The 27,967-nt window shown below is 39.4% G+C and overlaps 2 protein-coding genes and 1 long non-coding RNA gene across 4 annotated transcripts in view; 2 read left to right on the top strand and 1 right to left on the bottom strand.

Moving 5' to 3' along the window:
- Positions 1-7,075, top strand: part of atxn1a (ataxin 1a) — a 113,674-nt gene extending 106,599 nt beyond the window's left edge. For both annotated transcript variants that reach the window (XM_059350777.1, XM_059350778.1), the window contains one exon: positions 22-7,075. In XM_059350777.1, coding sequence (XP_059206760.1) covers positions 22-627 — 606 coding nt within the window. In that variant the 3' untranslated portion in view covers positions 628-7,075. The remainder of the gene's footprint in view (positions 1-21) is intronic.
- Positions 7,076-8,880: 1,805 nt separating this feature from the next.
- Positions 8,881-27,871, top strand: LOC131985162 (uncharacterized). Its single transcript, XR_009395614.1, has 3 exons — positions 8,881-9,021; positions 27,036-27,085; positions 27,798-27,871. It is a non-coding gene; the product is annotated as an uncharacterized LOC131985162 (long non-coding RNA).
- gmpr (guanosine monophosphate reductase) lies at positions 10,618-19,148 on the bottom strand. Its single transcript, XM_059350215.1, has 9 exons — positions 18,854-19,148; positions 15,624-15,743; positions 14,812-14,895; positions 14,534-14,707; positions 14,380-14,461; positions 13,369-13,475; positions 12,491-12,533; positions 12,235-12,394; positions 10,618-11,400 (listed from the first exon to the last, which is right to left on the bottom strand). Exons 1-9 carry the CDS (start codon positions 18,938-18,940, stop codon positions 11,217-11,219), a joined length of 1,041 nt encoding a protein of 346 aa, XP_059206198.1. The 5' UTR covers positions 18,941-19,148; the 3' UTR covers positions 10,618-11,216.
- Positions 27,872-27,967: the final 96 nt, after the last annotated feature.

Below are 27,967 nucleotides of genomic sequence, written 5' to 3'. Positions count from 1 at the left end.
CCACCATCCCTTCTCCTCCAGGTGAGTGTGGAAGTCTTGGTGGAGTACCCCTTTTTCGTCTTCGGCCAAGGCTGGTCTTCATGCTGCCCAGACCGGACCACCCAGCTTCTTGAGCTGCCTTGCACCAAGCTCTCTGTGGGCGACGTTTGTATCTCACTCACCCTCAAGAACCTGAAGAACGGATCCCTGAAGAAGACTCAGCCCCTGGAGCTGGCCACCCCTGCCTCCGTCCCAGCCTCCAGCCACGGGCACCTGAAACCCCCCAGAGCTGTCTCAGACGCTCCCCAGAGCTGCAGCGGAGGAGGCTCCAGGCACAGCGAGCGGGAGAACGGCATCAGCCAGCGAGGGAGGGGTGGAAGTGGGAATGGCAGTGGAGGAAGTACCAATGTGGAAAACGGGGATCTCATGTTTGGGGAGAGAGGGTCAGTTTCTAAAGGTCAGGTTGCCGGCAGCGCAGAAGCTGCCGTCAGTAAGCCATCAGGAGGCAGGAAGCGGAGATGGTCCGCTCCTGAAGGTCGACAAGTAGAAAAATCGGAGGAGGAGCCGCCCCTGACCCTGCCCAAACCTTCCTTCATCCCTCATGAGGTGAAAGTCAGCATCGAGGGAAGGTCAAATATTGGCAAGTGAAGGCTAGCAGGACTGTTCAATAACCATTGGGATTTGAAAAAAAACGTAAAAGGATTTTACAAAAAAACATGAATGCCCACATTAATGTTTCATTTGTCTTGGTTTTCTGTTTTTATTTTTCTATCTTGAATACTGTACTGTAGAGGTAAATTTACCCTACATGGTATCACCTTACATTAAGTCCATGTAGGTAATAACACATTTTTTTATAGATGGATTTGATATCACACAAGCAAATGGTGCCGTTTTGGTGGTTTTCATGAGATGACTTACGGTGAGGAGTGCTAGATGTTTATTGGTGGCTGTGTGGCACACAGGAGCAAAGCTTGATGGCTCTTCTTGGCTGGCTACACATGAAACCTTATGTAAATTTCTGATTGAATTAGCTCACAGTAACGGTGATTTCACTCCCTGCGCACTGCTCGTGAGGTCGCCTGGATGAAAACACTTTCCCACCACCTCTTGCAGCGCCAGTGGTTTTACACTGGGCCACAGAGAGAGTCAGCTGATCCAGAGCATGAAGGATTTATGGGTTTAATCATGGCATGATTCATTTTCTGAATCAGATTTGGAGTTGGAAAAAACACCCTCTCTATGTCTCTACTATAAACGTACTGTTTGTTATTCACAGTGTCATCAGGGTGTGCCAGACTTGACCGGTGATGTCATCAAGTGGTGCCAGTGTGCCGCACAAAAGAGAGGGAACAACACTTACTTTGTTCAGTTTCATGATAGTGGAGTCTTTACTTTCATCTTGAGCATTTTCACTTGTTTTTTCATGAAGCCCTCGTCTTCTATCTCACCTGATAGTTGTTTTCAATGATTGTCGAAAAACCTTAATCAGGGGTCATTTAGATTGAACCTATAGGTGGGTCATTGTTAATGTATAAATGTGAGATGCCCTAACCTAATACATACAAGTGCAAACACACTGGGTTGGCGAACTTCACTTCAAGAAAATGTTAAGAGGAATACTGCATACAATCCTCATTGTTTTTTGATGAATTACTTTATATTTTTTTACGGAGAAAGGCTGTGTGAGAGGAACCGAGAGAATCTGCATGTCAGTTCTGAGAGGGTCAGGATGTTTCAAAAGCACTTAACACACCTGTCACACTCACCATACAGCCGGCAAAATTTTTGTTGTCTCTTTATTTACGCAGTACTGTATGTTTTTAGATTTTTTTTTATTAAGACAAGGGTAGAAAGTAGCAACAGCACTTTGGAAAGGTGAAGCTTTTGGAAAAGTGAAGGGGTGGTTTGGTAACGTGGGAGCGGATGTGCCATGGGATCACAAAGAAAGGGATGATCGTGATATTGGAGAACAATTCCAAGTAGTAGGTGGTTAGAGAAAAAAAATTGATGTTGACAAAAGGAAGTAGATGGTTTTGTACAGTTAACCAGCCATGCAAAAGTTAGGGGAAAGTATCGGAATGTGTTTTGAAAGTTTGGGATCTGGCATAAGGATTAACAAGGCTTTTAAAATATCCCAATAATGTTCTGTACTCGACTGAGAGCATTGATTGGAAGCCACAGAAGGGTGTCATATATTTGTAATATGTGTGCTAGAATGTGCATGATGCTGGTCTGTGTCTGTCCATACACACACACACACACAGACACACACACACACGCTTACTCAAACACAGAACAGTACAGACCATCCCTGAAACCTATAATATGTACTGTATTGAGATGGATGCAGACTGTCCCTACTGCAAAGAAACTAGTTGACTGACATTGGATTAATGCTGACTGCTAACAGTACAGTTGTAGAGAGTGCTCTGTGGTGTGTTTGCGTATGTGTGTGAGTTTGTGTATGAGTGTATGTATACTGTGTATAGGAAAAAGGTTATATTCATTTGATATATAGACAATGCTAAATGTCCAGTGTTTCTACTTCGTACTTAATAGAATCTTGCAATTTGCACATCAGGAGGAGGGAGAAGGGTGGAGACATGATTTCTGAACCGCCCTGTCCTGAAATGAGCCCTAGACCACGTGACACACTGGAGGAGACCAGGGTTTTTGTTCCTCAACAGGCACTTGTCACATTGTAGAGGAAACAGTTTCTTCATCAACGCAGTTAAGGTCAAATTACATTTGAGTTTTTGCAAACCTAACCGCAGTTGTAAAATTATTTTTTACACGTGCCTGCCTACTGAATTTACTGACTTAAGTTGAAGATATGCCATTTCTAGTGTATCTGAAGGAAAATTCAGACTTTTTTGTCCATTTTTCCTGCTGTTGAAACCAGAGTGTAGGGACTAGGGTTCAGTTTTGAACACGGCCTGTGCTTTCAGCCAGCTTGAACCCAATTTTGCTAAGATGCAGCAGTTAACTCAGCAGATATGCCTGCTTGGTTGGCCCAACATTCAGAGCTTTTTCAGCTTTTATTCCAAACATCAGTGCAACTGAAATACAGTGATGCTTTATATTTAAATTTTGACATATTATCTACTTCGGGCTGTAAATCAATACTATTGGTCACCATTATTTTGTGTCTTTGGGTTTTTACAGATATTTAACCAATTAAAAGAATAAAAAAAGGGCTTGTGACTAAATGTTGTAACTCCTTTAGACTTTAAACTGTCATTTAACTTAATTTGAGATAAATAGCTCAGTAAAATGTTTTTAAATTTGTTTTCAGTAACAGTTTTGGACATACAAGGTTTCCGTCTGACAGCAACAATTTGAGAAAAGGAAAAATGAAATTGGTTGTTTTTAAATCTGTCAGTGATAGTAGAAACATATGATCTGGGGTTGAATATATTCTGATTGTATGGCGCCATTCAACATGGATGTTCCTCTCATGCTGCATGTCATAATACAGTATGATCAGCTGGCTTCCTGCAGGCATTTCTGTTGAGCTCTCTGCTCAGCCTCTGTACTTTATTACAGAATAGTTTTTAGTTGGCATTGTCTCTAAAACGTGTATCAGTCGTGTTTCCATCCCACTGAGGTTTAACCGTGTGGGGTAGCGCTGTTTCAGGTGGTGGGAGTTTACCAGGGTGACCGCAGTATGGATGTGTGCTCAGATGGATGAGGAGTGGTTGAGTAAACCGGCAGATGGATGGTGACGGTGAGTGAATGAGTAGACCCCATATGAGATTTGAAAATGCTTTATTTTTTTATAATAAAACAGGGTTTCTCAGATCAACGCCACCACAGCAGAACATTTTAATTTCTTCCTTTTCCTATTGAAACATCACAATTATTAGTAGTAGTACGGTGTGTGCATGTTTTGCAATCTGTGTATTCTGTAAATGTACACTTACGTTATTTTTGTCCAACCCCCTTACCAACTAATGAAAAAGCAGAATAAACAGCCACTCAGACCATCCAAACTTTTACTGTCAGTCAGGTTAAAACATTTTTAGCCAAAGCCAAGTGATGTTGCTTTGGTTACTTTCAGAAAGCAATAGTACGATTATTCAGGCACTCTCCTTGTGTATGGGTTCAACACACACACACACACACACACACACACACACACACATACACACACACTCTCATTCACATAAATTCCACTCAAATCTTCTGCAATAAACATTTAATAAAAATCGTCTCACATTGCAACCAAAACAATTCCTGCTTGCTTCCCGTAGAGGAAATACAATCTTGCCATATACTAAAAAATGCTTTTCGATTTACCTGAACACCTCCTTATCATAAAGTACATTAAATCGTAACAAAATTGCAGTTGCAGCACCAGTTGCTAGTCTTTCAGGGATGTGTCTCATATATGCAGTAATTGACCCCAAAACCTCCGCTGTCCAGCTGGTCAGAGTCATAAACTCTGTTGTCACGCTGCAGGTGATCACACTATGCACCTGAAGTAACCAGCAGACGTTTCGACTCGGCCCAGGTCTGCCTCGTTGCCACGATTCCCGTAGTGACCTCGTTAACTTCGTTTCAGGTACCTAATCATAGCCAGCCAGCCTCGCAAAAAGCAATCGATTAACCCTCAACAACCGTTAGCTACCTTTCAGTGTGGCCTGGCCGGGACAAAGCAGGGCTGGCCTGGGCTGCCTGATCCCCTCCTAACATCACCTTTTGATATTCGGTCTCCTTTTCACTATTAGCTTATTAATAAAGGTCATTGTGTTTGTACTTCAGTGGAAATGCATGCTTCTTAATAATAGACTGTGGAACAAAGCAATCTGAAATGTAGACACATTCTGAATGCAGAAGAGGGAACGGCACATCACAGCAAGATTTCAACTTTTTTTGAGGGTTCGGTGTAGTTTTAATTTCAGTTTTTAATCCCCTTGAAATGTACCACAATGTGCAATACTTACATTTTGTTCCCCCCCCCTTTGCTGTGCCAAGTGTATGTAGCATACTCCAGTGTCTCATCCTTGTAAATGGCTTGTGTATTTTACTGTCTGTTGATGTGTGTGTGTCACATCTGTAGAACAAGAGTCAGGATGTTTGTGAAGAGAGTTTGTCCGTACCTCTCTTTTCCCCTTGTCCTCGCGGCCTTCCTAAATTTGAGCATGTGTGTCCTTGGTGTGTGTGTGTGTGTGTGTGTGTGTGTCTGTCTGTCTTCACCATGTGTCATGCGTGTAGTATGCGTGCTTATGTACACCTGGTGTTCAATTGTGTTAATGAGGGTTTGAGTGTGTGACACATGAGTGTGTGTAACAGAGTGTTTTCCTGCTCTAATCGTCTGTGAGATCGTAAACCCTGACCCTCGACGGTTCATGGTGAGACCCGCAGAAAAAAAAGAAACCTCATTGCTTAGTGGGGACCACTTTTTGTAAAAAAAAGAAAAAATAGAAAAAGGAAAAAAAAAACAACAACCAACCAACAGAGATGCACATGTAAGTAGATGTAAAAGACTTGATAATGTTTCAGCACTTTCTAATCCTAGGACGGGCTTGGTCTAACCCCTCTGTCTCAGACCGATACCTTCCCTAGGGATAACATTCATTCAAAACAGACAGAGAGAATGAGAATGATTAAAAAAGGGGGTGAATAAGGATGAAAAAGAGAGATGGCTCAGTTTAAGTTTTTGCACATCACCTTGCCGTAACCTTGTGTTTATCTGTCTGTGCTCCATCTCGCTTGGCGCCCGGCGCGTTCTTGGGTCCAACGGGCCGAGGTGTTAGGTGGTTCCTTGGTTCTTTTCTACTAGGAAAACCTTTTCTCATGGAATGCATCCCTTCTTTTGTTGTGTCTGGGTTTGTTTGGAATCTATTTCCACCCTACGCCAACGCAGCTGTGCCGTTAATTTGGTTTTGTTTTGTTCACACTTTGAGACCTAATTTGGCAGACATGTTGGTCACAGCTCGGTTTGGTCGTGCGGGGTGAAAACGGTGCGTACAAACCTTTGCATTGTTTGCATTATCTTTGGTGCAGGAGCTTTTTCTGTGTTTTTGGTCTCCTTGTAGCACTCAATATAATGTCAGGGGACTTATGTAGAGAATGTGTCATTTTTGAGTTTTTATGACAAGCTTCCTCACTGGAGGAACACTGCTAATGTCTTTTTTTTAATTGGCTTCTTGCACAATTTTACAAATAAAATGAATGTTGGTGTGTGAGCTTTGACTTTTCGATCAGAAAAAAAGGCATGTGTGCTCTTTGTTTCTTGATGTTTGTACTTTCATTTTGCAAAAAGGATGTGTTTTTGGCACTTTGTCGTGTTTTAAAAGTGAACAGAATTCGATCAGGATTCCTTTTGTTTTCATTCTTTTTTTTTTTTTTGTATGACGTCTCGTCAATGTCCATAGCGCTGGATAACCAACTCAGGCAGAAAGAAAAAAAAAAAACTTGTAGAGGCCCACTTAACAGTTTAGTTTCACCCCAATCAATTTACATAGTGGGCTGTTTCATATGGGTTATAAGATATGTAAATGTATTACATATAATTTGATATGATTAACAAATGTCATTATTGACAATTAACTATGAATTATTATTATGATATTCTGTGTATTATGCTGGAGATGGCTTGGATTACTCTTCAGTGTACTGAACGTCTTTGTTGGGCCGCTCTGTGCAAGGCGACAAACACTTCAGCAGGGGACAGGCTGTATGGTTCGTGACCTCTGACCCTGCCCACTGCCACGGAGGGGGGCGGAGCTTATCTGTCAGCTGTGGCTCAGTTGATTCCTCCCCCGTTCTGAACACTCAGCCCTGAGGCTAGCAACCAGTCTGTTTCGATGTCTCTCTGCTAACCTGCGACACCAAGTACTGAACTGAAACTTTTTGGCCCATGTGACAGTAGCAGAGAAGTGGACATCAGCACAGACCTGCTCGGACAGTCTGGCCTGCAGGGGCCGAAGCAGTTCCCAGCCAACTTGTTTGTACTATATTGTACTCACCAAGTCCCTGTGTCTCACCACCCTTTTCCTCTATAGCAATGGAGAAACCCTGTTGGTGTATGTATTTGACATCTGTACAAATGCACCTCTTTGAAAAAGAAAATGAAACCTTGACATATCTGGAATAAATGGGCAACCTGTGTCTTTATTTGAATACCAGCACGAACACACACCCTGTATACCCTCACACAACACTACAATTTTATATAGATACCTACTCTCAACGCAAACACTGCATTTAAACCTTATCTCTCATTAGATGGGAAATTATTCCTCCACTGGTTTGGCCTGGTGCTTATTACATTGAGCAGAAAATAGCCCCCTCTAGTGTACAATAGGCTGCATGACACCCCCACTACCTGCAGTGATATAGACACTGCTCAGTCAGCTCAAAGGAGTGCTGCACTTCAGATAGTCCTCCTGCTCTGGTTGTCTTTGACAGCTTAACTTTAATGTCCACTAATAACAGCAGAGGAAATATAGAATACATATTACTGTACCAAAGCCACTGTTATTGTAAGAGATCTAGCAGATATTTCAATATGGCATCTTAAATTGCAGAAGGAAATTAATGATATAGATAATTTGTGTCAAAAAATCTCTGGCCTGGTTGACAACTAATATGGTTGCTTCAGTGCAATAAAATATTCAAAATGAAAAACTAAGAGGTTTTATATTTTCCTTGTTTCATTATACAGTAAAATATTATATGAATTATATGTCTGATCATTCCCGTCAGATTTGTCAATTGGCACCTGTTACATTAATTTAGTTTAAGTGCATCCTTCTCTATAGTGCCACACTCCACTTATTTCAATAACAACACACAAATAGAATTTACAGCTAATACAACAGCTAATGCACCACTCCCTAGGTTGTAAATGTGGCAGAAATACTACAGGGGCATTCAGCAAAATGCAAATGTTTGTATCTTAGAACCAGTTTGATTTTTATTTTTTTTAAATGAAAGAAAGAAAGAAAAGGCTGAGCAAATACGTGGTCCAGAAATAAGCTTTTACGTTATTTCCTTATTCGATAATCCATGAAGTGTGAACTAATAACATAAATGATTTGTTACTCCTCCAGATACACGTTTCACACACACACACACACACACACACACACACACTTTTTTGAGGTTAAAGGGCATAGGTTGCGGTATAAAGAAATACTTGAAAAGGAATGCTTGTTGTAGGTGTGCTCCTTGTATATAATATAGTATCATAACATTATTAGTATGAATTGTTTGAAATCTCTGAAGAATCTCATCATAGCGTACACACACCGGCAGTAGCCCCCGTGGCCCTTTCAGAAGTTCCCCAGAGGAAATTTTGTAGTTGGGTGATTATTCAATTAAGGGAGTTTTTCTGTCCCCAAATTTTGAAAAAATAATGTTTTTTAATCTCTGTTTTTTCTATTTCAAAAAGTTTATCAATTGGTCTGGAACAAAGATCTTAGCATAGCTTTGATTGTATTTCATGATGATTGTGATATTTTTATAATTTTTTCAAAGTTGTCAGAGCAAAATGTCATTACCATCACGAAAACAAAACACTGATTTTAATACAAAATGATTTGAAAAGCAAAGTTTTCACAATCATTCCAGTAAGTACAAAACATGCTCTTTAAGAATCATATTCTAAATATTTGTAAATACAACTGGTCACTGTTCAATTATGTATCATAGTAAAGTAGTAAATAGTAAATTAAGCTTATAATTATTGTACCTTGACGTAATTTTAAAAAAGTTGGCATCTAACGTTACCTTAGTAAAGCAGTGATTTAAGCACCTCCCGGGGAGCATGCCACATAATCAAACACACCCACACAACCGGTGGATGCTGGGTCCAGCTCGTGCTAAACACTAACATGCTAATGGTGGATCCTCCAGCGGCAAATTTTACCTTCAGTGAGGTGTGAAACAATACCCCTGGTGTGTCTGCAGAGACTCATTCAGCTCGACACTTTTATAAAACTTTGGACAAACAGCCTGATGGGACCGGACATAGAAGTTGGACCTGGAGCAGACTGAGAAGGACTGGTGCGTTTCAATGACGTCAGACAGGTGCGTACATTAACAAACTCACTGAACACAAAATGTGTTGCCTAGCAACGTACTGTAGCATGCAACGTCCTGTGTGGGTGTGCGTGTGTGTGTGTACAAACTGTAGACATTTTTTTTTGTGAACATGATCGTGGCTGCAGCTGCTGTGGAGTTGATATTGTTTGTACACATCTGTGTTGTTGCTTTGTGATGTTTTCTTCTGCTGCTGATTCTGTAAGAAGTGTGAGATTATGTTATGTTGTGTTGGTTGTCAGTCATTGTTTAAATGTCCGAGTGTTGTCCCTTTTTGTTAATTCTATTAAGACTATAATATATAGGGGAAGGTGGTTGGTTATAATAGATAGACCAGTAGTGCACACAAGCAGCAAAGTGTCATTTAAAATGAAACGCAGCAACATTTACTCAGTAGGCCTATAATATTTTGTCTTGAGTAAAATGCCTTTACTTTTACCTGAGTTTTAATATTGGAGAACTCTTTCCATCTCTTCACAGCAGATATTAAGACCTATATAAATGATAGGATAGAATAGTCCCATCAACAATATTATTATTATGTACATCTGTTAAACAGCACTGTTCTAGCAAATCATCATCAAGTCAATGGAGACATCTGCTGACCCTCAAATGTTTGTAAAAAAAAAAAATGTAGTTTATATTTCGTGTTTGATCCATGGACAAATCAAAATAAGATTTCAAATCCTAATTATCCTAATCAAAATCTGGATTGAGAGATCAAAAATGTAACCATATGGGCATAGGTACATTCCAGAAAATTTGGCAGTTATATCACAATTTACCATTTAGCCTTTCTTCTTAAAGAATCATTTGAAGATGTGACTGACAGTCAGGGCGTAAAAAAAAATGATCTGTTTGTCTTCACGAATCAAGACTCAATATTCTAACAATGGCACAGGCTCTAAGTTTAAATTGAGAACTGAATCAAATTGTGACCTTAATATATATATATATATATATATATATATATATATATATATATATATATATATTATGGCTTTTCAAAGAAGGCTACATATCATCACATCTCAATGAAATAAAGTACCAGCTATCAATGCAGGCTATCAAAAATATGTTGGTAATGAGTGGTCTTAACTCCAATTGAGTTGTATAAGATCTATAGATAGAAAAAAATGTCTTGTATTGTCCCAAAATCCTTACGTTTAAATTAAAAAAACCTCTAAACCAAAACAAAAATCACACTGATCATTCTCATGTCATTTTGGTTTATTTAAACCATTTTCTACCTTCTTCATAAAAACAATTAAACTGTTTTAGTGCTGCTTTTACAGTTTGTATTTTAGAATTTGATGGTGTTTTATCTTGTCATTTCTTTACATGAATTTTCCCTGAAGTTCATTGCTTAAAGTATTAGAGCTTCAATACAGTAGAAGCCACACTAGGGCATCCTTGATTAAAAAAGTCAGGCACAGTGGAGTCAATTAAGAAGACTTAAAGGTGACTGATTTATAAATAAATCCAGAGGTCATCATGTTCTGGTGGCTCCTCACACAAACTAAATACATGCACATTGTGCTGCCTGTCAGGAATATGATTCATAGAATGATCAACACCACTGAGGAAATTAGCAGAGGGTCCTGCATGCATTTATTGCGGCATGATTTCTCCAGTGACAGTTAAAGGGGGACGTCTCTGAATCTTGCATATTGATTTACATATTCATTCCAACATACAGTGGAGCAAATTTTCCCCAAATGATCTCAGCACGGTATCAGCCTCCTCCTGCTGAGTGTGTTTACATGCACGTAGCTCACAATCTTGTTTATTTCATCTTAAAATATCACCACTCCTGCATGTACACAAGTTAAAGGAGTTTTTTGAAATATCAGATCTGAAGTATGCATTTCTCAGTAGTCTTGCTGTCTCGCGCCCAGTGGAAAATAAAAATCTGGTACATTCAGTAGCATGTTATAGTGTCGCTAAGCATGTAAACGCACTCTCTCTAGGATAAAGTTGATTAGAGCACTGTGGTTCTTCTGGGAGAGTGTTTCAAGTTTCTTTTAATCACAACCTGCAGGAAACTAATAGATATCCTGAGAAAAACAGGTTGGGTGATCATGTAGATATGTGTATCTTTCTCCTGTACGTGTTACAACTCTGGCCTATTTCACAATGCATATTACGTAGCCTGTGTGTGTGTGAGTGGACGTGTGTACAGTCTACGAAATGAACATTTGGCTGGACTGTTGTGTGACACGTATAAAGGTGGTTCTCCTGCTCAGCTCTTTGAGCTTAGCGGCGCCCACGTAGGTGCAGGTGGAGCGGAGGCCTCCCAGCACGTCACGGATGGTGTTCTCCACATCTCCTCTGTAGGGAACCTCCACCGTCCGCCCCTCAGACGCCCTGAGAGCAGAGAGAGGAGAGGGATAATTAGAATAAGGATCATTTGTAGTAGAGTATGGAAGCCTATTTCCATCAATGTCCATCAACCTTTTAAATATACATAAAATATTTACTTATCTTGAAGTAATGAGTTGGTCTTGAAATAAATAAAAAAAATCTCTTATTTAGTTTATCAGAGTTGGTTGGCAGAACTGGGCTTCTATATCTGAGTCATTACACTGTAAACAATTGTCTTGTAAATTAACACAGTTCCCTTACTGTTATTTACTTTACACTATGGTACTGTGATAAAAACCACATACTGAATTAAAGTAAAATCCTGCATTTCATTGATTTTTACAGTAGACTAAAACACAGTATAGTGCTGAAGCTTGTTACAATATTGTTGCAGTATACAATGCAGTCATATTTTGTAAATAGAGCATATTACTGTCTGAAAGCCAATTACTACGAATTAAGCGCTGTCTTCACTGTAACCTCAGTCATTTTAATATACCACATTCTGAATGAGTTAGTAAAGTAAAATAGAGCCATTAAAAAATGTGTAGACTTAGAAAATATCACATATATCATATATTTTATGGGAAACGACAAGCTACCTACAAATATTGCCCAGAATGCATTGTTTTCTACAGTATAATACCTTTTTAATGGAAAACAGTATGTTACTGTCACAATTTGGCTGTTTTCTTACAGCAATTTGTTACAGTGTACACTTAAAACCTACAAAAACTCATATCAAGGAGAATAGGAATCCTTAGAAGCATCTTGATTGCCACCACTGATGGAACTAATGTGTGAGCTCAGTAATGAAAACTGATATCAGTCTCTAACCTGTACTCAGCAACTCCTCCTACATATTTCTTCATGGCTGTGTCGGAGCTCATGCCGTAGAACAGTTTGTATTTCTTGCCGTTCTTCTCGATGACCTCTCCGGTGCACTGGTCGTGGCCCGCCAGCATTCCTCCCATCATTACAAAGTCAGCCCCTGCACCTGGAGAGCAAAGGCACAGAAGTCACGGTCAGATCTGTCGAAGAGTGCAGCACAGGCGTATAAATGAACCAACATGTGAGACATTTGAGTACTCACCAAAGGCCTTCGCTACATCTCCTGGGCAACTGCAGCCGCCATCCTGAACAGAAGAAACGTACGTGTCAGTAATATGGCTCCACAATGATCAGGTCTAAATGGTCATTTTATTATTCGACCAGTCTTGGAAGACTGAGGATGCCCTCTAGTGGCAGTATTATTATCAATAAGAACCTTTATGCAACAGCTCACTATAAGTTATACATTTTAAAGCAAAAATGCCCAAAATAAGTGCTTTTGTTGAGTCCCTTACTATCCACAGTGACAATTATAACACTGACTCTTACCATTTTGCAGCAATGCATCTATGACAGGCCTCTCAAGGATTGCCTTTGTCCTAACTTGTCTGTAGTTAATTATATTACCAGATTTGAGAAGAATGTGGACACGTCGGACAAAAGCACCACATTTTTTCCACATGCTCTCTATCACCATAGGTATCAATTTTGATGGGAGCCACTTCATCAAGATTGAGGATCGGAGATGGCAGCCATATAAAGTCTATGAGAACCAATATAACTTCCAAGCCACTTAGAAGGTCAATCTTGGTGTGAAAATAGACATTTTCAGGGTCAAGGAACATTTAAAGCTATTGAGAATATCGCTAGATGATTATTTGATCAATGGATATGTTAATTTTTGCCAGATAGTGACGTAATTGCCAACTCAGTTCCTATTCACATTTAATTGAACTTTATTAGCTTTACTTGTATTATTTGTTACATTTACAAGGACTGCCTTGTAAAAACTTGTCTATAGTTAATTACATTTATGTTGGTCTGATGGCCACCAAGCCATGTGTAGCTTCCAATCCACAGAGTGGAAGATAGCATGGACAAGTACTGTATACTCTAGACTACAGTACTTCTGGGACTTACAGAGATGATGTGTCCTTTGAGTCCATGGGCTGAGTCTGCACACTCTATTACAGCACTGAGCTGTGGGTAGCCCACTCCGGTCTTGATCCTAGTCGTGCACACGGACCCTGCAACACACAGTTCACAGTGCACACATTAGAGATGTCCGTCTTCATGTAACCCTTCCTGTCTGTGTGCTGTTGCTGTAGCTATAGAAACCTGTTGTCTTTCAGATGTGGTGCTGTGTCAAGAGTTTATATCTCGTATGGAGGAAGTCATTTAATAGAAGCATTTAAGAGTTGTTTTCTTCTTGTTAAATTGTAACTTTATAGTGGTTTCCTAATGTGATTGCTGCATCAAACACACAATATGGCTAGGGGTCTTCCAAACAAATGAATAACAAAAGAGTTTGGTGACATTGTGCAGTGGTGTTGGATCTTTGGAGTTGTTGTGTTTTCGTTGCAGTCAGCTTGTTCCAGTTAGAGCTCCTTCATTGTTCATCATTCAGGAGTTGTTGTTGTTGTTGTTGTTGTTGTTGTTGTTGTTTTTTACCAAGAGCTAAATTAGCCTGTTGGTTTCCTCCAGATTTGATCCAGTAAAACCACTGAGCAGAGCAGTTTTGCATTAAAAACCAGTGATTCTCTGATGCTGTTCAGTGGACAGCTTCTGCTAATGTTTACTCAGCTTCCTTCCTCTGATACATTAAGATCCAGATGGTCGATGACTTAAATCCTTCATCCCGTTAAAATACATAGTTAAAAATTTACCCAAGGCCCAAATCTAAAAAAGTGTATTAGAAAATTCATGACAGCTTTTGGCAGACAACCACATGCTGACACTAAAGGGGATCTGACGTCATTGACAGGTGGCCGTAATGAAGCACTGTACATCAGAGACTTTATGAGTCTGATGTGTGAGACAGATGTGTGTATTTGCTTGCTTGTATGTGAGATCTGGACAGTTTTGTGGTGATTGAGTGTGAGCACCCTCCTCAGACTGTTAGTAGACACTCAGACAGTCAGAGCCACCCACCTGGCCCGATGCCCACTTTGATGATATCAGCTCCGGAGAGGATGAGCTCCTCCACCATCTCCCCTGTGACCACGTTCCCAGCCTGCAGAGGCAGAGAGCATTAGCCCCAAAATATAATCTTCCACATACCATAACTGTGAACCACCTCTCTTACCATGATGGTGTGCTTTGGGAACTTTTCTCTGACCGTCTTGACAAACTCCACAAAGTACTCAGAGTAGCCGTTGGCCACATCCAGACAGATGTACTTGAGGGTGGGGACGGCTTCCAAAATGGCACACAGCTTCTCTAGATCTGCAGCGCTGCTGCCTGAGCTGGCAGCTACGTGCTGGGGAGGAAAGACACAACTGCCATAAAATGTGTGTAATTAATTTTCCTCATCCTAATGAGGAACAACCTACTTTGAAAAGGGTCAAACTTTTGTGATATTACCTCCAGGCAGTCCGGATGAGTAGCAGCAAAGTTTTTCCAGTCCTCGACAGAGTAGTGTTTATGAATGGCTGTGAAGAGGGTGTGCTACAGAGAAAAGAAGGAAAGGAGATTACAGAAATTATTAATCTGGAGTTGAGGATCATGCCGGTGTGATCAAATTACATGACATCTTCATGACGTCTTCAACGTAAAAACTACGCAACGTTGAGCCCCCTGCTTCCCTCTAATGTAATGGCTGTTTGATGATGATAGGCCACGTAAAACTGGAAATTGAGTCATATATACTTAGACAACAGAACTAGATGTTATCCTCATTTTAAGTCTCATATGTTTTATTTGCAACCTGTGTTCACAATTGCAAGTTTAAATTTCTTCATTGAGCATGTTTTTATTTTTAAATTAAAAAAATCCATAATTTTGGCTTCAAAGTGTTGATCCAATAAATCAAAGTGAAATAATAATTATCAGGTTATACAGTTATAGTCTCTTCATGTTAGATATAACAAAATGTCTTTCTTCTGGTACAATATGTTGTCAGGCCGAGCAGTAAAGCAATCAGTTCATAAAGTTTCATAAACAAATTGTAGGCGTGATTTCACTGTTACAAAAGAGGACAGAAACACAATCTAGCACATGTCTAGACAAGGTTTTTCAATCATGTTTTCCCCATGGCTCCTCATAGCAGCATCCTGTTTCTGGTATTTTGCTTCTATGTCAACTACTTGCAAAGAAATCTCAGTGGAATGACACATGACACACATTGATGCTGTTATTTATTTTTCATCCGTTGTGGATGAACTGTGTTAACTCACTTTGCTGAGGACCTGCGCCATCTCAAATGTCCCCGTGGTGTCCATGTTGGCAGCGATGATGGGGATGCCGGTGTAGGTCTGTTTGGAGTTGCGGAATGTGAAGGTCCTCTGAAGGTCCACCTGAGGGGGGCGAGACATGGGACATGAGCATTAATCATAGCCGACTAAGGAAGTGTTTTATGCAACAGATTTTTATTTTTTCTCAAAAGCTGACTGAGGCACATTGAAGATTTCTTGAAAATGGAGCATCTCATGTGGCTCATGTTCTGAGTCTTAATGGGGATGCACTGAATCATTTAGACCCAGTGGTTAGCTTAGCTGGTGCTGCTGTAATGTGATAAGCTACATGAAACAAGCAGGGCCCCTTGTGACACACTAGCTGTCCCCTTTACAGGAAGTATGTCTGTACTGATGCAAGTAAAAAAACAACAACATCTGCTATGAATACATCTTATTCCAATGAGTGAACGTGACTTCACCACTGAACTGTTAGCTGTTAGTAGAGTTTACATGTATACATATGGTCCTTTTAAAGTGAGTCATGAAGAAGAGTTAACACGTTTTCTTACAATTGAAAAGTTGAAATCATAAGCACTTGCTCTGCCCTTGCTAAAATTAACACATTCTGCTGTTCTGATGCTATATGGCCTAATTTGACCACTAGCCAGTGGCGGCTAAGGCTAGCTAATGTTGGCTACTTGAGACACACTTTGCTAACGGAAATGATTGAGTTAGTAAATTGACTTTGTGGTTATTTTCTACCACTTTCTTGTGCTATGTAGTGACTATCTTGTAATGTCACAGTGTAGCTACCTAGCCGGCTAGCCCAGTTGTAGAAGTCAGTTTGAAAAGGTATATTGTAACACATATTGTATTTGGTAGATAGATTGTTACAAAGAGTTTTATAGTGTAAAGTATGAAAATTTGTACGACTCCTAATCGTATTTTATTCTCCTATTTTTCTGCAACCTTTTATACTACTTGCGCTTTAATTATATTGTGCATTTTCTGTTATCTTTGTTTCCTGCCCAGGGACTAAAGATGAAAATTAGCTTGTTGCTAGTGCTAGTACAGCTAAGAAGCTGTACAGTTTCCCTGTCAAATAAACAAATAAGTACAAATAAAATAAAGTGAATTGTTAAGTACGGAAGACCTGAGAGGCAAGTGAGAATTCTGATCTGTTTTCTATGTTTCATCTAAATCTAGATTTATTTATTTTTTCTCCTTGCACCCTTAACACAAGATATTGTATGTTAGCAATTCATGTGTTTAGAGTGCATGGAGAAATTAAAACCTGGAAGAAAACTTGAATGCTTTTAGTAATATTTAGTATATGGATTAGTAGTGCACTGCACCCTCTTGTGGCCGAAATGAGGATCACAACAACAAACGCACAAAATAATTCACCTGCTAAAAAAATTTTCACAGATAACAAAAGATAGAAAAAGATTTCCTGAGAAAAACTTTTTACACCTGTTCTTAATTTATAAAACAGGGTAGAAAACAATTTGATCCGACAGACCAGAATTTTTTTCTCACTTGCCTCTGAGGGCTTCCATAGCCAAATCCAGATTTAAATCCTTTAAACGGATCCCATTCTCTTTAGCGGTTTCAGATTGCTAAAAGCTTTTTTTTTTTCTTTCCGTATTGCCAAGGCATTTATTATGCAAAACATCTTCAGCATGTGGAAATGGACTAACAGCACAGAGTGTGCCATAACCTTCACGGTGGAAAAATTTTCATTGCCACAGCAAAAATGATGCTATAACTCATAATGGCAGGAGAAAGAGGAAAGTAGTGAAAGGAGTATGTATGAGAGGAGAGGAGCGTCCAGTCGTGCATATCCTGCAGCAAATCAATACAGTCCTCTTCTTTTAATACAGCACACTGACTCAGCAGGAATTTCCAGTCTAGTCGCCAGTAAATCATGACAAAGTATGACACATGGATCCAATTATCTCTGTTATGAAGCATTCTTAGGATTTATGCCGTGCTATTTTTGTTTGCTCTGGATGTAGCCTTTTTTTTTACTGTATAATGTTTGCCATATTTGCATTCTCCATGCGTTATTGATGCAGTTTATCTTCATTGATATTCATATACCCTCCCCTCCATTAAACATCCTTAGCTCCCAGAAATCAGAGCCATTTTAGCTTTGATTTCTGCACCTGCTTAATACAGCAATAAATCAAACAGATGCTTTTGGAGTGTATGGACCATTATTGATTATAGACTAGAGTATATTGGCCTGCTGCTATGAAGTCTCTGTGCTGTTATCTGCCTCCTTGTGTATATGTAATGTTATCCTGATACCTCTGTGCTATATGGAATGTGTTCTGGTTGACTGTAACACACAGTACTATTTTTAAACTATTTTCGGAGAAGTCTCCTGTGTCTCATGTTGCTCACAACCCCTTCAGAAGCCAACTCCCACCCACTTCTACCTTCCAACCCAGATCTAGTGCCACCACTCCGGTACCGTGATCTTGGGTCGGAACCAGTCCCTGATCTAGTGACAAATAGCAAAGTTGAGCAAGTGACAAGTATAAAACAACAAGGTGATTATCGTGCTGTTTCCGAAAGCCAAATCACTGGCAGCTAGATACTCTGTTGCCTGTTATAATGGCTTTAATTGACAGTGACGGAAGACAAAATCCATTCTGATCAAAATCTTCTTTATTTACTGCCTGACTGTCTTTTTCTTTAGTTGTTTCCTCTGCTTACAGACAGTTATTGTTGCTAGCTAGCTTGGTTTTCTGTCACCTTTAAGAAGGTCACCTCACTGTTGCATGCTCACTCAAGGTAGCTATTTAGCTCAAGCACAAAGGCAGTAATCACTTACCGGAGGCAAGACAACAAGGAGACATATAGGATTACAGTGAGTGTGCACTTTGCAGCTTTATTGAGACATTCTCTCGAGATTATTGGGTTAATCATGTCCTTGATGCTGCTGCTGCTCTGTAAATAAATGTTGACATCTTTAATCAGGAGGATGTGAGTGCAGCTAATAGGGTTAGAAGGCCGCAAAATGCTGACACCCCCCCCCCCACCCCCCATGTATAAATAGTTAACATATCTCTATTGCATCACCCACCATAGAGACGTTGGCGTAAGTGAACTTCCTGAATACAGCAGTAAACTGATTATGCTGCTCCCAAGAAATATCCCAGTCTGATAGTTAATTAATGTTATATTTTGATTAAATTGTCAGACTAATTAACTGCACCCACCTCTGAGCGACTCTTCAGGCTGCTCCTCTTGGGTCTAAAGAGGACATCCTTAAAGTCCAGCTTGAGGTCTGAGTCCACGCGAGGCATCTTGGCTGCCCAGAATGACCAGGATGAGGCTGATGAGGATGAGGAGTACACGGAGGAGACTCTCTTGAGGAAGGCTGCAGCTGCAGTGGTGGTCGTTGGTCCCAAGCCCCAACCACCAAACCCGAGCCTCCAGGCGGCCAGCGTATTTATAGCAGAGGGGGGCCCAGCCCTGCCCCGGCCCCCATGGCTTTATTTGGGCCTGGACTCTCTCTCTCACCCTCTTTCTCTCTCTGTCTCTCTATCCCCCTTGCTCTCTTTCTCCCTCCACTCCTCCAGCGTCCTCTTTCTCCCCCCTCTCCTTCATGGAGTGGCAGGAGCAGCAGTGGCCAAGCTGGCAGGCACGCCTGACGCATACACACACACACTTACACACACAGTTATGGTAGCACTGCAGTGGCTTGTGTGCTGCAGTGCTTAAGAGCACACCTGCTGTCCAGTTGTGGCATTGCTCTCTAAGCTGATGTCAGAGAGAGGGGGAGACAGACAGAGGGAGGATGACGGCAAAGGAAAGAGGGATCGATGTGGAGACAAGTTATTTATCTGTCATGGTGGATATAGAGTAGTAGGGAATACAATGCTTTGTTGTTTCTTTGTGCACATTTTTTTTTTATCTTTCGTGATCAAATGCATTCTTTTAAATTGTTTATGCATCTGTTGATCTGTCTTATGCTCCATTTTAATAATACATCAACTATGCATAACAAAGAAAAGAAAAGGCTTTGGTCTAGTTTAACCATTTCATGTAGCAACAACTGGGATCCTCTCTGTCGGAAATAGTCTGATAACGTGTTTCAAGCGTATCACATGCATGCATGAATAACTGAAGGAAGTGTCAAAGAGACACGTACCGACCAGGAAGAGCATCAAAATGACCACAAAGAAACATAAAGAGATTACAAAGAAACCAAAACAACTACAAAGAGATGCAAAACAGCTGCACAGACACAGAGACTCACAACTGCTATGAAGGGTTGTAAAACAAAGTGACTGCAAAGAAACAAAAAACAGCAACAAAACAGACTACTATATAGTCTGTTTGTGTTACTTGCATCTGTAGGAGAGATGACGGGGTCTTTTGCGTCTGTGCCCAGCGGCCCATTGTCTCATAATCCGCCCATGCTGGCATGATCTATTATTGAATAATGTACAGTATTAAAGATCCCCTTCACACACAAATGTATGTGGAGATACTCCAGAGCACATACACTGAGTGACTTTCAGTCAAGTGAAAGACATCTTGTGTACAGCACTTTAATATTTACATATTCATAGATTCAGGATTTTTTTAATGAGGTAGAAGTAGCAGGTGTTCAGAATGTTCTCTTTTTTTTAAATAAACTAAACAAAAAAAACATCATACACAAATTAATATTCAAAGCAAAGTATTAACATTTTTCTTAAAGGGGGCAGAAGGGGATCTTCAAAGCATCAAGAATTCTTCAAACCACAATAATTTACTGCTTTATATTCAATAAAGCAAATGTGTGTATATATACATATATATATATATGTATATATGTATATATATATATATATATATATATATATATATATATATTAGGGCCAGGACTTTAACGCGTTGATTAAGATTAATTACACAAAAATTAACGCATTAAAAAAATTGACGCATTTTAATCGCACTTATCTTTGCACCGCGGAACGTTTCTCTCTGGATGAGTTTCAGGTGGACTGATTATACTGGAGCACCAACTAGCATTCATGACTTCAGACAACAACAAACCACAGTGAACATGAATGAAGAAGCTGATGAGACCGATGTGGTTGGCCCCGTGGATGATGGGACATTTTGTTACAAAAAATTAACGGATGGAAGCGTCGATAAGAGCATGGTTGTGTGCAAGATATGACCCTAAAACCAAAGTATTATAGGCTACAGAAGGTCTACCTACCTATAGGCTACCTGAATTTCTGAAATGAAATATTTCTAAATATTCTATTGCTACACAAAAATTGCACTAGTCTATTGGACTTGAACAAAAATAAACAATATTTCAATGGTATACTAAAAATCCATGTGAAAAAAATTACTTCTCTCAATATTTATATGCGATTAAAATGTGATTCATTTTGATTAATTAATTACAAAGCCTCTAATTAAATAGATTAATTTTTTTATTGAGTACCGGCCCTAATATATACATAATATATATATATATATCTATATATATATATCTATATATATATATATATATATATATATATATATATATATATATATATATAGTAGTAGTAGTAGTACAGTTCATGTGCATTAATTTCCCAGCATTTATAGCTTGTAATACAAAGTGAGACCAGTAGGTGTCAGCACAGCTGAGCAAAACAGGTGCTTCAAGAGCAGAGTGAGTTAAAGTGTGTCCTGGCAACAAGCTGTCTCCGTGATATTTATGTGTGTCTTTGTCACTGCCTTTACAGCTCAGTTATATTGTTTTCAACTGGGTTTTCTTTGTATACGCTCCATGCAGGAAGCAGTTATTCCTGAAAGCATGAAAATTGTGAAAATGAACTTTTTCCACAAGCATGCTCTCATTTCCTGATCTGCAAGCCTGTAAACAAAGACTGAAAGTGAATGGGGTTTATTCATCAGGACACTTCTGTGTGCAGTCTGCATTTCCATATAAATAAAGGCATCAAGTGAAGTAAAAGTAATTTGATTGAATTGAATTTGTAACAAATTGACTGACCTGAAATAACAGATGGAAGTTAATTGATTTCAGTTAAAGTGCTGTCTCACAATAATATGTTTTACTTTTCTCTGCTAAAACATGTTTTACAATATAGAACAAAGCTTGAAGTGTGTTTCTTAATCATGATCGGCACTGTGTCCACACATGTGAAACCATGTTCCTTATTATTATATAACTGATAAGATCATAATAATCTGCACCTATGAGGTAACGCGGCTACTATAAACCCACTGCTCTTTAACTGCTTGAGGACGTCACACTGAACTGTATTGATAACAAGGTGCTGAATAGGGTCAGCCTTTTAAACTGTTTGAGGGCGATAAAAGAGATAAGAAAAGAACGTTTTGGCCTCCTCTCTGCTGTGTACTCCATGTATCCTGAGTCAGGCTGTCACCGTGGAGTCTCAGGTCTATGTCTAAATTATAGACTGAGGTAGGAAGTAGGTGAAAGTGCAACAAGTTATCTTTGTGTGTACATGCAGGTTTTACTGCCTGTATGGTATGAGTCATTCTCCCGGTGTGAACTAATGTACAAAGTTTAACTTAATGTCTGGAAACGGCCCCATATAAAAGTCTGGTTCCCACAACCTTTGCTATGAAAACAACAAACTATGTTACTCGCCACATGACACCCTTGTTGTTCACATTTGTCTCAACAACTTTTTTTCTAAATTTCAGTACATGTTGCCCTTAGGTTGAGTTGTTTATCGGTACTTATATTTTTCCTCTAGTGCTATCATCATGATCATTAGCAAGTCCATAACTGTTGACCAAATACCTTCAAAACTATTGACATTCACATCAGCCTCACTTGTCCTTTGTGTTTAGTACATTAGTCGTAGTATGCTTGATTGCTTTACTAAGACAATGAACATGGTAAACATTATACCTGCTAAACATCAGCATGTTTGCATTGCTACTGTGTATGTTACCAGATAAGTGCATAGATTATATAAAAGAAGTTCGTTTTTTTGTCTATTTTACTCTAAATGGGACCATGATTTACAAAATAAACATCATGCTGTATTGAAGAAGACTTAAATTATGATTGAAACCATTAACTTATTAGGAAAAAGTGTACTGAGGTAATACATCAAGTAAAAAGTAGGGTGATATTCTCATAGACTTCTATACAATATGACTTCTTTCTGCAACCAGTGTAGTTGCCCCCTGCTGGCTATTAGAGCGAATGTAGGTTTAAGGCACTTCCTTATTGGCTTCCCTTGGCAGATCAGCCTGGACTCGTGTTAGCATTCAGATCACAGCCCTGTTGTGCCAACAGTCCTATAGAGATTATATTCATATGCACATATTTTTACAGCATTTATTTGACTGTTACCATGTTCACTACTCATCCTTTATGAAGCTATGTGCAGAATCACCAAAAAAAAAAAAAACACAAGAAAATGGTTCAGTGTTTAGCATTGCAGATGCTTTTGTTGGCTTTTATTTTTTCAGGTGAACACTTGGACATGGAAGTCATCAAACATCAATACTTCTGTATGACTCTATGATTTACTGTTTTTGTTTTCAATAGACTTAAGACTAGATACGTATTTATTTTAGAATAGAAACAAGTTACCTGCTATACTTTATAATTTTGAAATAAGTCAGTCATTGTGCTTTCATTTTACATTTTAAAATGTTCATATTTTTCAGGTATGCACAGAGGATGTAAGTCCTTTGCGGTTTATACTAGCCCTTCACAATAGCATGGTAAAGTAGATGTGCTAATGACACTTAAGATGGAAATTCTCTGCATGGAGAACAATGTGTAGCTTGGCACTTGGAGGGTGTTTACACCCATACAAAACCTCCCAGAGGCATGCACACTCACGTACGCACATGACTAGACCCTGTATCTACCCAGCCAGCAGCTGACGATGCCATGGAGAGGTGGGCTCTGTTTGTCTTGGCACTGTGTCATTGGGCCGAGCAGATGTGAAAAGCACATGGCAGTGGGTGGGTGAAGTTGTTGAGAATCTTTGATCTTTTTTTCTTGGCATGAGTTAAAATGAGAAGAAGTTTAAAATTCCATTTGTTTTCTACCTGAGTGGCTCAGGAAGCGAGGATGAAGAGGAATCTTCTCCATCAGGGAATCTGCAGCGCTGCTTTCTGTCGGGAGGTTTGAAGCGATGAACTAGAATTTAATCGAAAGAGAGGACTCTCAGTAGACTCTGGATTCTGCATGTGCTAAACTTAAACAGGCACTCATGTAAAAATAATACCACGCTCAACTCCAGAGCAGGAGGTTACATGTCTTTAAGGGTTAACAAGGGCTTTGGCATGCAGAGGAATGGGACAGGCTTGCTTACTTAGTACATGCTCTCCCTCTTTTGTGCCTCATATCTATAGCGTTATCTCATTGTGTAACTGGACTGGACTGTACACGCTTTACATAGTTTTAAAGTACAGTATGTCTCTTATGTCATAGCCAAGCGCCTAACTTTAAAGGGGCAATGTGTAAGTTTTGGCCAGAATTTTAGTAAAACAAAAAGTAACTAACATTACTAACAGAGTGTGAAGAAGTAACAGATGTAGTTGTATTGTGTTGCAGAGACATCTACTGAAATTAGCATGCTAACCACCTAGCCTGGCCCGTACTGTTTTGTAATACCATTTGTCCCTCAAGAGTGGAAAGTGAGTAACTGTAGCTTCCAGTCTGCTCTCAGAGAGAACGAAGAAGTAGCCACAACAACACTGTTATTAGTAGATAATTAACAGCTGTAAACTAGACAATAAAACTAAAACTAGGCCTACATCCAAACTACTACTACAGCTGGTCAGACTTTCAGAATGGGGTTTGTGTCCCAATTGGGGAAAAAAGGTAAACAATGTGATTAAAACATCACAGAACTTCCGTGGCTCACGTTTTGTGAATCACGTTTTTATGTAACTTCCGATAGTCACGTCACCCTCGTAAATACTTTGCTTCCAGCATTTACATGCATTAATTTACTGTTTTAAACTGTCTTTTATAACATTTAGGTTGGAGATCTTATTTTATGGGTCCTGGACAGTGTATCCCCATCTGGGTGGAGATTACTTGCTCAGTGTTTATGGTAATATTGAAGACCTTACTGTACAAAAGCCCAAAAAGCCAAAAGCTAGCAGGCTGCATTGTCTACGACGCAGACCACACAGTCGTTTGAAAAGTTCACTATACTTGTTTGAGGACTATCTTGTACAGTGTCATCACTGCAATGAGTAAACCATGTCAATTCTTGCCTTTTTTTTTTTTTTTTAGCATTTGGCCAGAAATTACACATTGGTTTGCCATTGCTGGTCACCACATTCTTTACATCAGTCCGTTTGGTCTGAATTATTAGAAATTAAAGTGGAACATTGAGTCCCAAATTGAACTCTTATTATTTGTTATTGGGTTATGGCATTTGGAGTAAACACTGGCCACAGAAGTAGCTGGGTCAGTCATAAATTTGGCAGATGTTTCCGTGAGAGGCGCACAGAAAGTGACATTTGCTCTCAGCATGCAACAGTGGAGTAATTCCACACTGATGGCAGCAGCGCAGGTCGGTGGAAACGTTGAACAGAGGACGTAAAGGAAATGTTCTGTACAGGCCAATAAACACACACGGAGCAAACAGTGCAAAATGTTTGATATGATATGAATCTGTTATGACATTAAGAATTGGTTTGGATTTCATAGGTGAAGACATTCACAATAGAGGATTTATTGAAAGGAAATAGCTGATAGATCGTGCCTGCGTCATCACTACAGCCTTGGTCTTTTAATTATGCTGTTTTCCATCTTTTATACTGACATTGACCACAACCTTACCGTGGTTTTAGCTTTGAATCCTGCTGCAGCTTTTCATCCAGAAATAACAAAATGTACAGTAGCTCATGGTATAGTATAGTCAGATAGAAGTAGGTCACAAACCACGCCTCGATCAGGTTTAATTGACTATTGCTTTGGGCTACATCCATAAAGGACATTTGCAACAGATTCCAGTAAGACCTGATACAGTGGGAATAATTGTTTGTGAAAATGTCTGAATCACATTTTTTCTTGGAAAAAAAAAAATTCAAATCATCAAACAGGCTGTAAATGCCCCACATACCAGGGACGCCTTATTCAAACAAGATTCCAGGAAAACATAACTATTCAACAGATTAGGCAAATCCAAAATCCACAGTATTCAATGTAACCACTAAGCCTTTGTTTTTTTGTTGTTTTCTCTTTCTATTTTTCCCTGACATGGGCTCTACATGTCACCACCCACTGCAAAATCCATTTTTTGTTGGAAATTTCTCAACAAGAGATCAATGCAGTTGTGTTTGGTATTATAGTTACATTTCGGATCAGTGTGACAACAGAATCATGTTTCCACATTTCAAAGAGCTTAACATCTCCGCACTGTTTCCATGTTATTCCACTGCAATAGATCATAATACCATAAGCTTGTTCACCTGTTTCCTGACAGGACTAATAGTTTTCCTGTTTGTGCTTCAACAACATTTCACTGGGTCATCTGTGCATGACCCATTCAGCCCTGTTTGTGGCTACATGTTCATGCATTTGAATGTGTGTCAGGGATCCAGACAGTATAGTATAGAGAAGAAGAAAGGAGTTTTTTATCAATCTTATTCTCAACTAAAGTTGCAAATTTCCAGGAATTGTCAAAGTTAGAAACTCATTCATTTATTTTCCTTACCGCACTCGGGTCGCGGGGGCCCAGCTAGCACTTAACTTCATTTTTACATGGGTGTGGTCAGGGCAGATGAGTAATATTTAACTCAACATTCATGCTTTTGTTGGTTGATGAAATTATTAATTGTTCAATTAAATAATTTAAACTTGACAAATCTGTTGAAATGTCAGGGATTTTTATTTTGAATATTTCCAAAATTCCCCAGCTTAACTTTCCATGGAAAGTTTCTGAACATTTACTGGATATTTTCCACCCCTTTTTGAGTTCTGAGGCTTCAGATTGTCCCCTTTTCCAGATGTTTTTCATTCCACTTCCTTGCATCTTAAGGTTAAAGTATAACTGCACAGTTTACTTTACAGGGTAATATTTTATCTGATGCTAGTGCTACTGGAGCTTTTCAGTCTCCCCCTCCCTGCTGCCATCGTTGTCCTTGGTGAGTGTTTAATGGCCGTGATGCATGAGAGCAAATAAAAAAAGAAGAGAGAAGAGAAGTATTTTCATCTATAGGGTCATGTAAATACACAGGGGTTCAGAGAGGGGTGAAGTCTGACTAATCAATAGCTGCTGTACTAAACTCTTATTTGCAGACTTTATAATCACAGTCCAGTGGAGCTTGTCATTTCTCATCAGCATACAAAATCTCTTCATACCACTAACTGTGCAACTTTCGACTCACTTTCTACATCTGACAATGACAAATGACGTGTTGACCTTTCAGAGTGTGAATCACCTGGGGTGCTGGAGGAGAGAGGACTGAAGTCACGGCAGGTATTCTCCACACAGGTCACAGGACAACACGTTTTGCCCTTTCTCTTCTCACCATGTATCTGAAACAGCTGATGGCAGATTGTTTGGAGACAGCAGGTTTACTGATTTATCGTGATAACTTTGCAGAGTAAAACCAAGAACAGTGTGGTGAATGTCAACAACAGTTTGATTTGAGGGTCAGTAAATGTGCTTATTGGATCACAGGCCTGATGTGAATTTCTGAGTGTCATGAGGTAAATTATTAGTCAGACTAGTGCAGAAGCTTCCAATATTTTTTGCCTGGTCATGGCCTCAGTGGGAATTATTTGTGAGCAGTTAAAGCAACCAAATAGGGATATACTGTCGAAAATATATTGATAGACTGAAGTATTGCGATATGTTTTAATGCAATGATTAGGAGCAGACAGACTGCACAAAAAGTAGTGCTATGATGTATGATGTTACATGAGCTGTTGTTAATGAAATCTCCAGTTGTGGTTACATTCAATGTAAATTTTTGTTCAGATTTTATGCTCTGTGTTGCCTTCTTCATACTGACTTTTCCTAAAGATTCATTTTAAAAATTGCTAAATATCACTTTGCCTTGCCATTTTTTCTTTTTAAATATCCTACTTGAGTTCTAAAGATTGAAAACACATTGAAGGACAGTTAGATAATTGTTACTTCTAATAACTTTTTTTTTTCTTTTCCCTCTCATCCCTTTATTCTCCAGCTGACCGTCAGTCTCCCAGCCCTCAGGTTTAGAGGCACTGGCCTAGTGTTTCCCATTACCTTGTAACTATTGGAATTAAACATCATATGTTCAACCCAAAATATGGTACAATTTGTGCATTGCAATTCCAGAGATCAGTTTTTGGTTTTACCTTACTTTTTCCGAAGAGG

Source organism: Centropristis striata, chromosome 14, assembly GCF_030273125.1.
Source record: "Centropristis striata isolate RG_2023a ecotype Rhode Island chromosome 14, C.striata_1.0, whole genome shotgun sequence".
In the NCBI taxonomy this organism is placed as follows: Eukaryota; Metazoa; Chordata; class Actinopteri; order Perciformes; family Serranidae; genus Centropristis; species Centropristis striata.
Note: the sequence above shows the minus strand (reverse complement) of the source record. Positions and strands in the feature narration are given on the sequence as shown.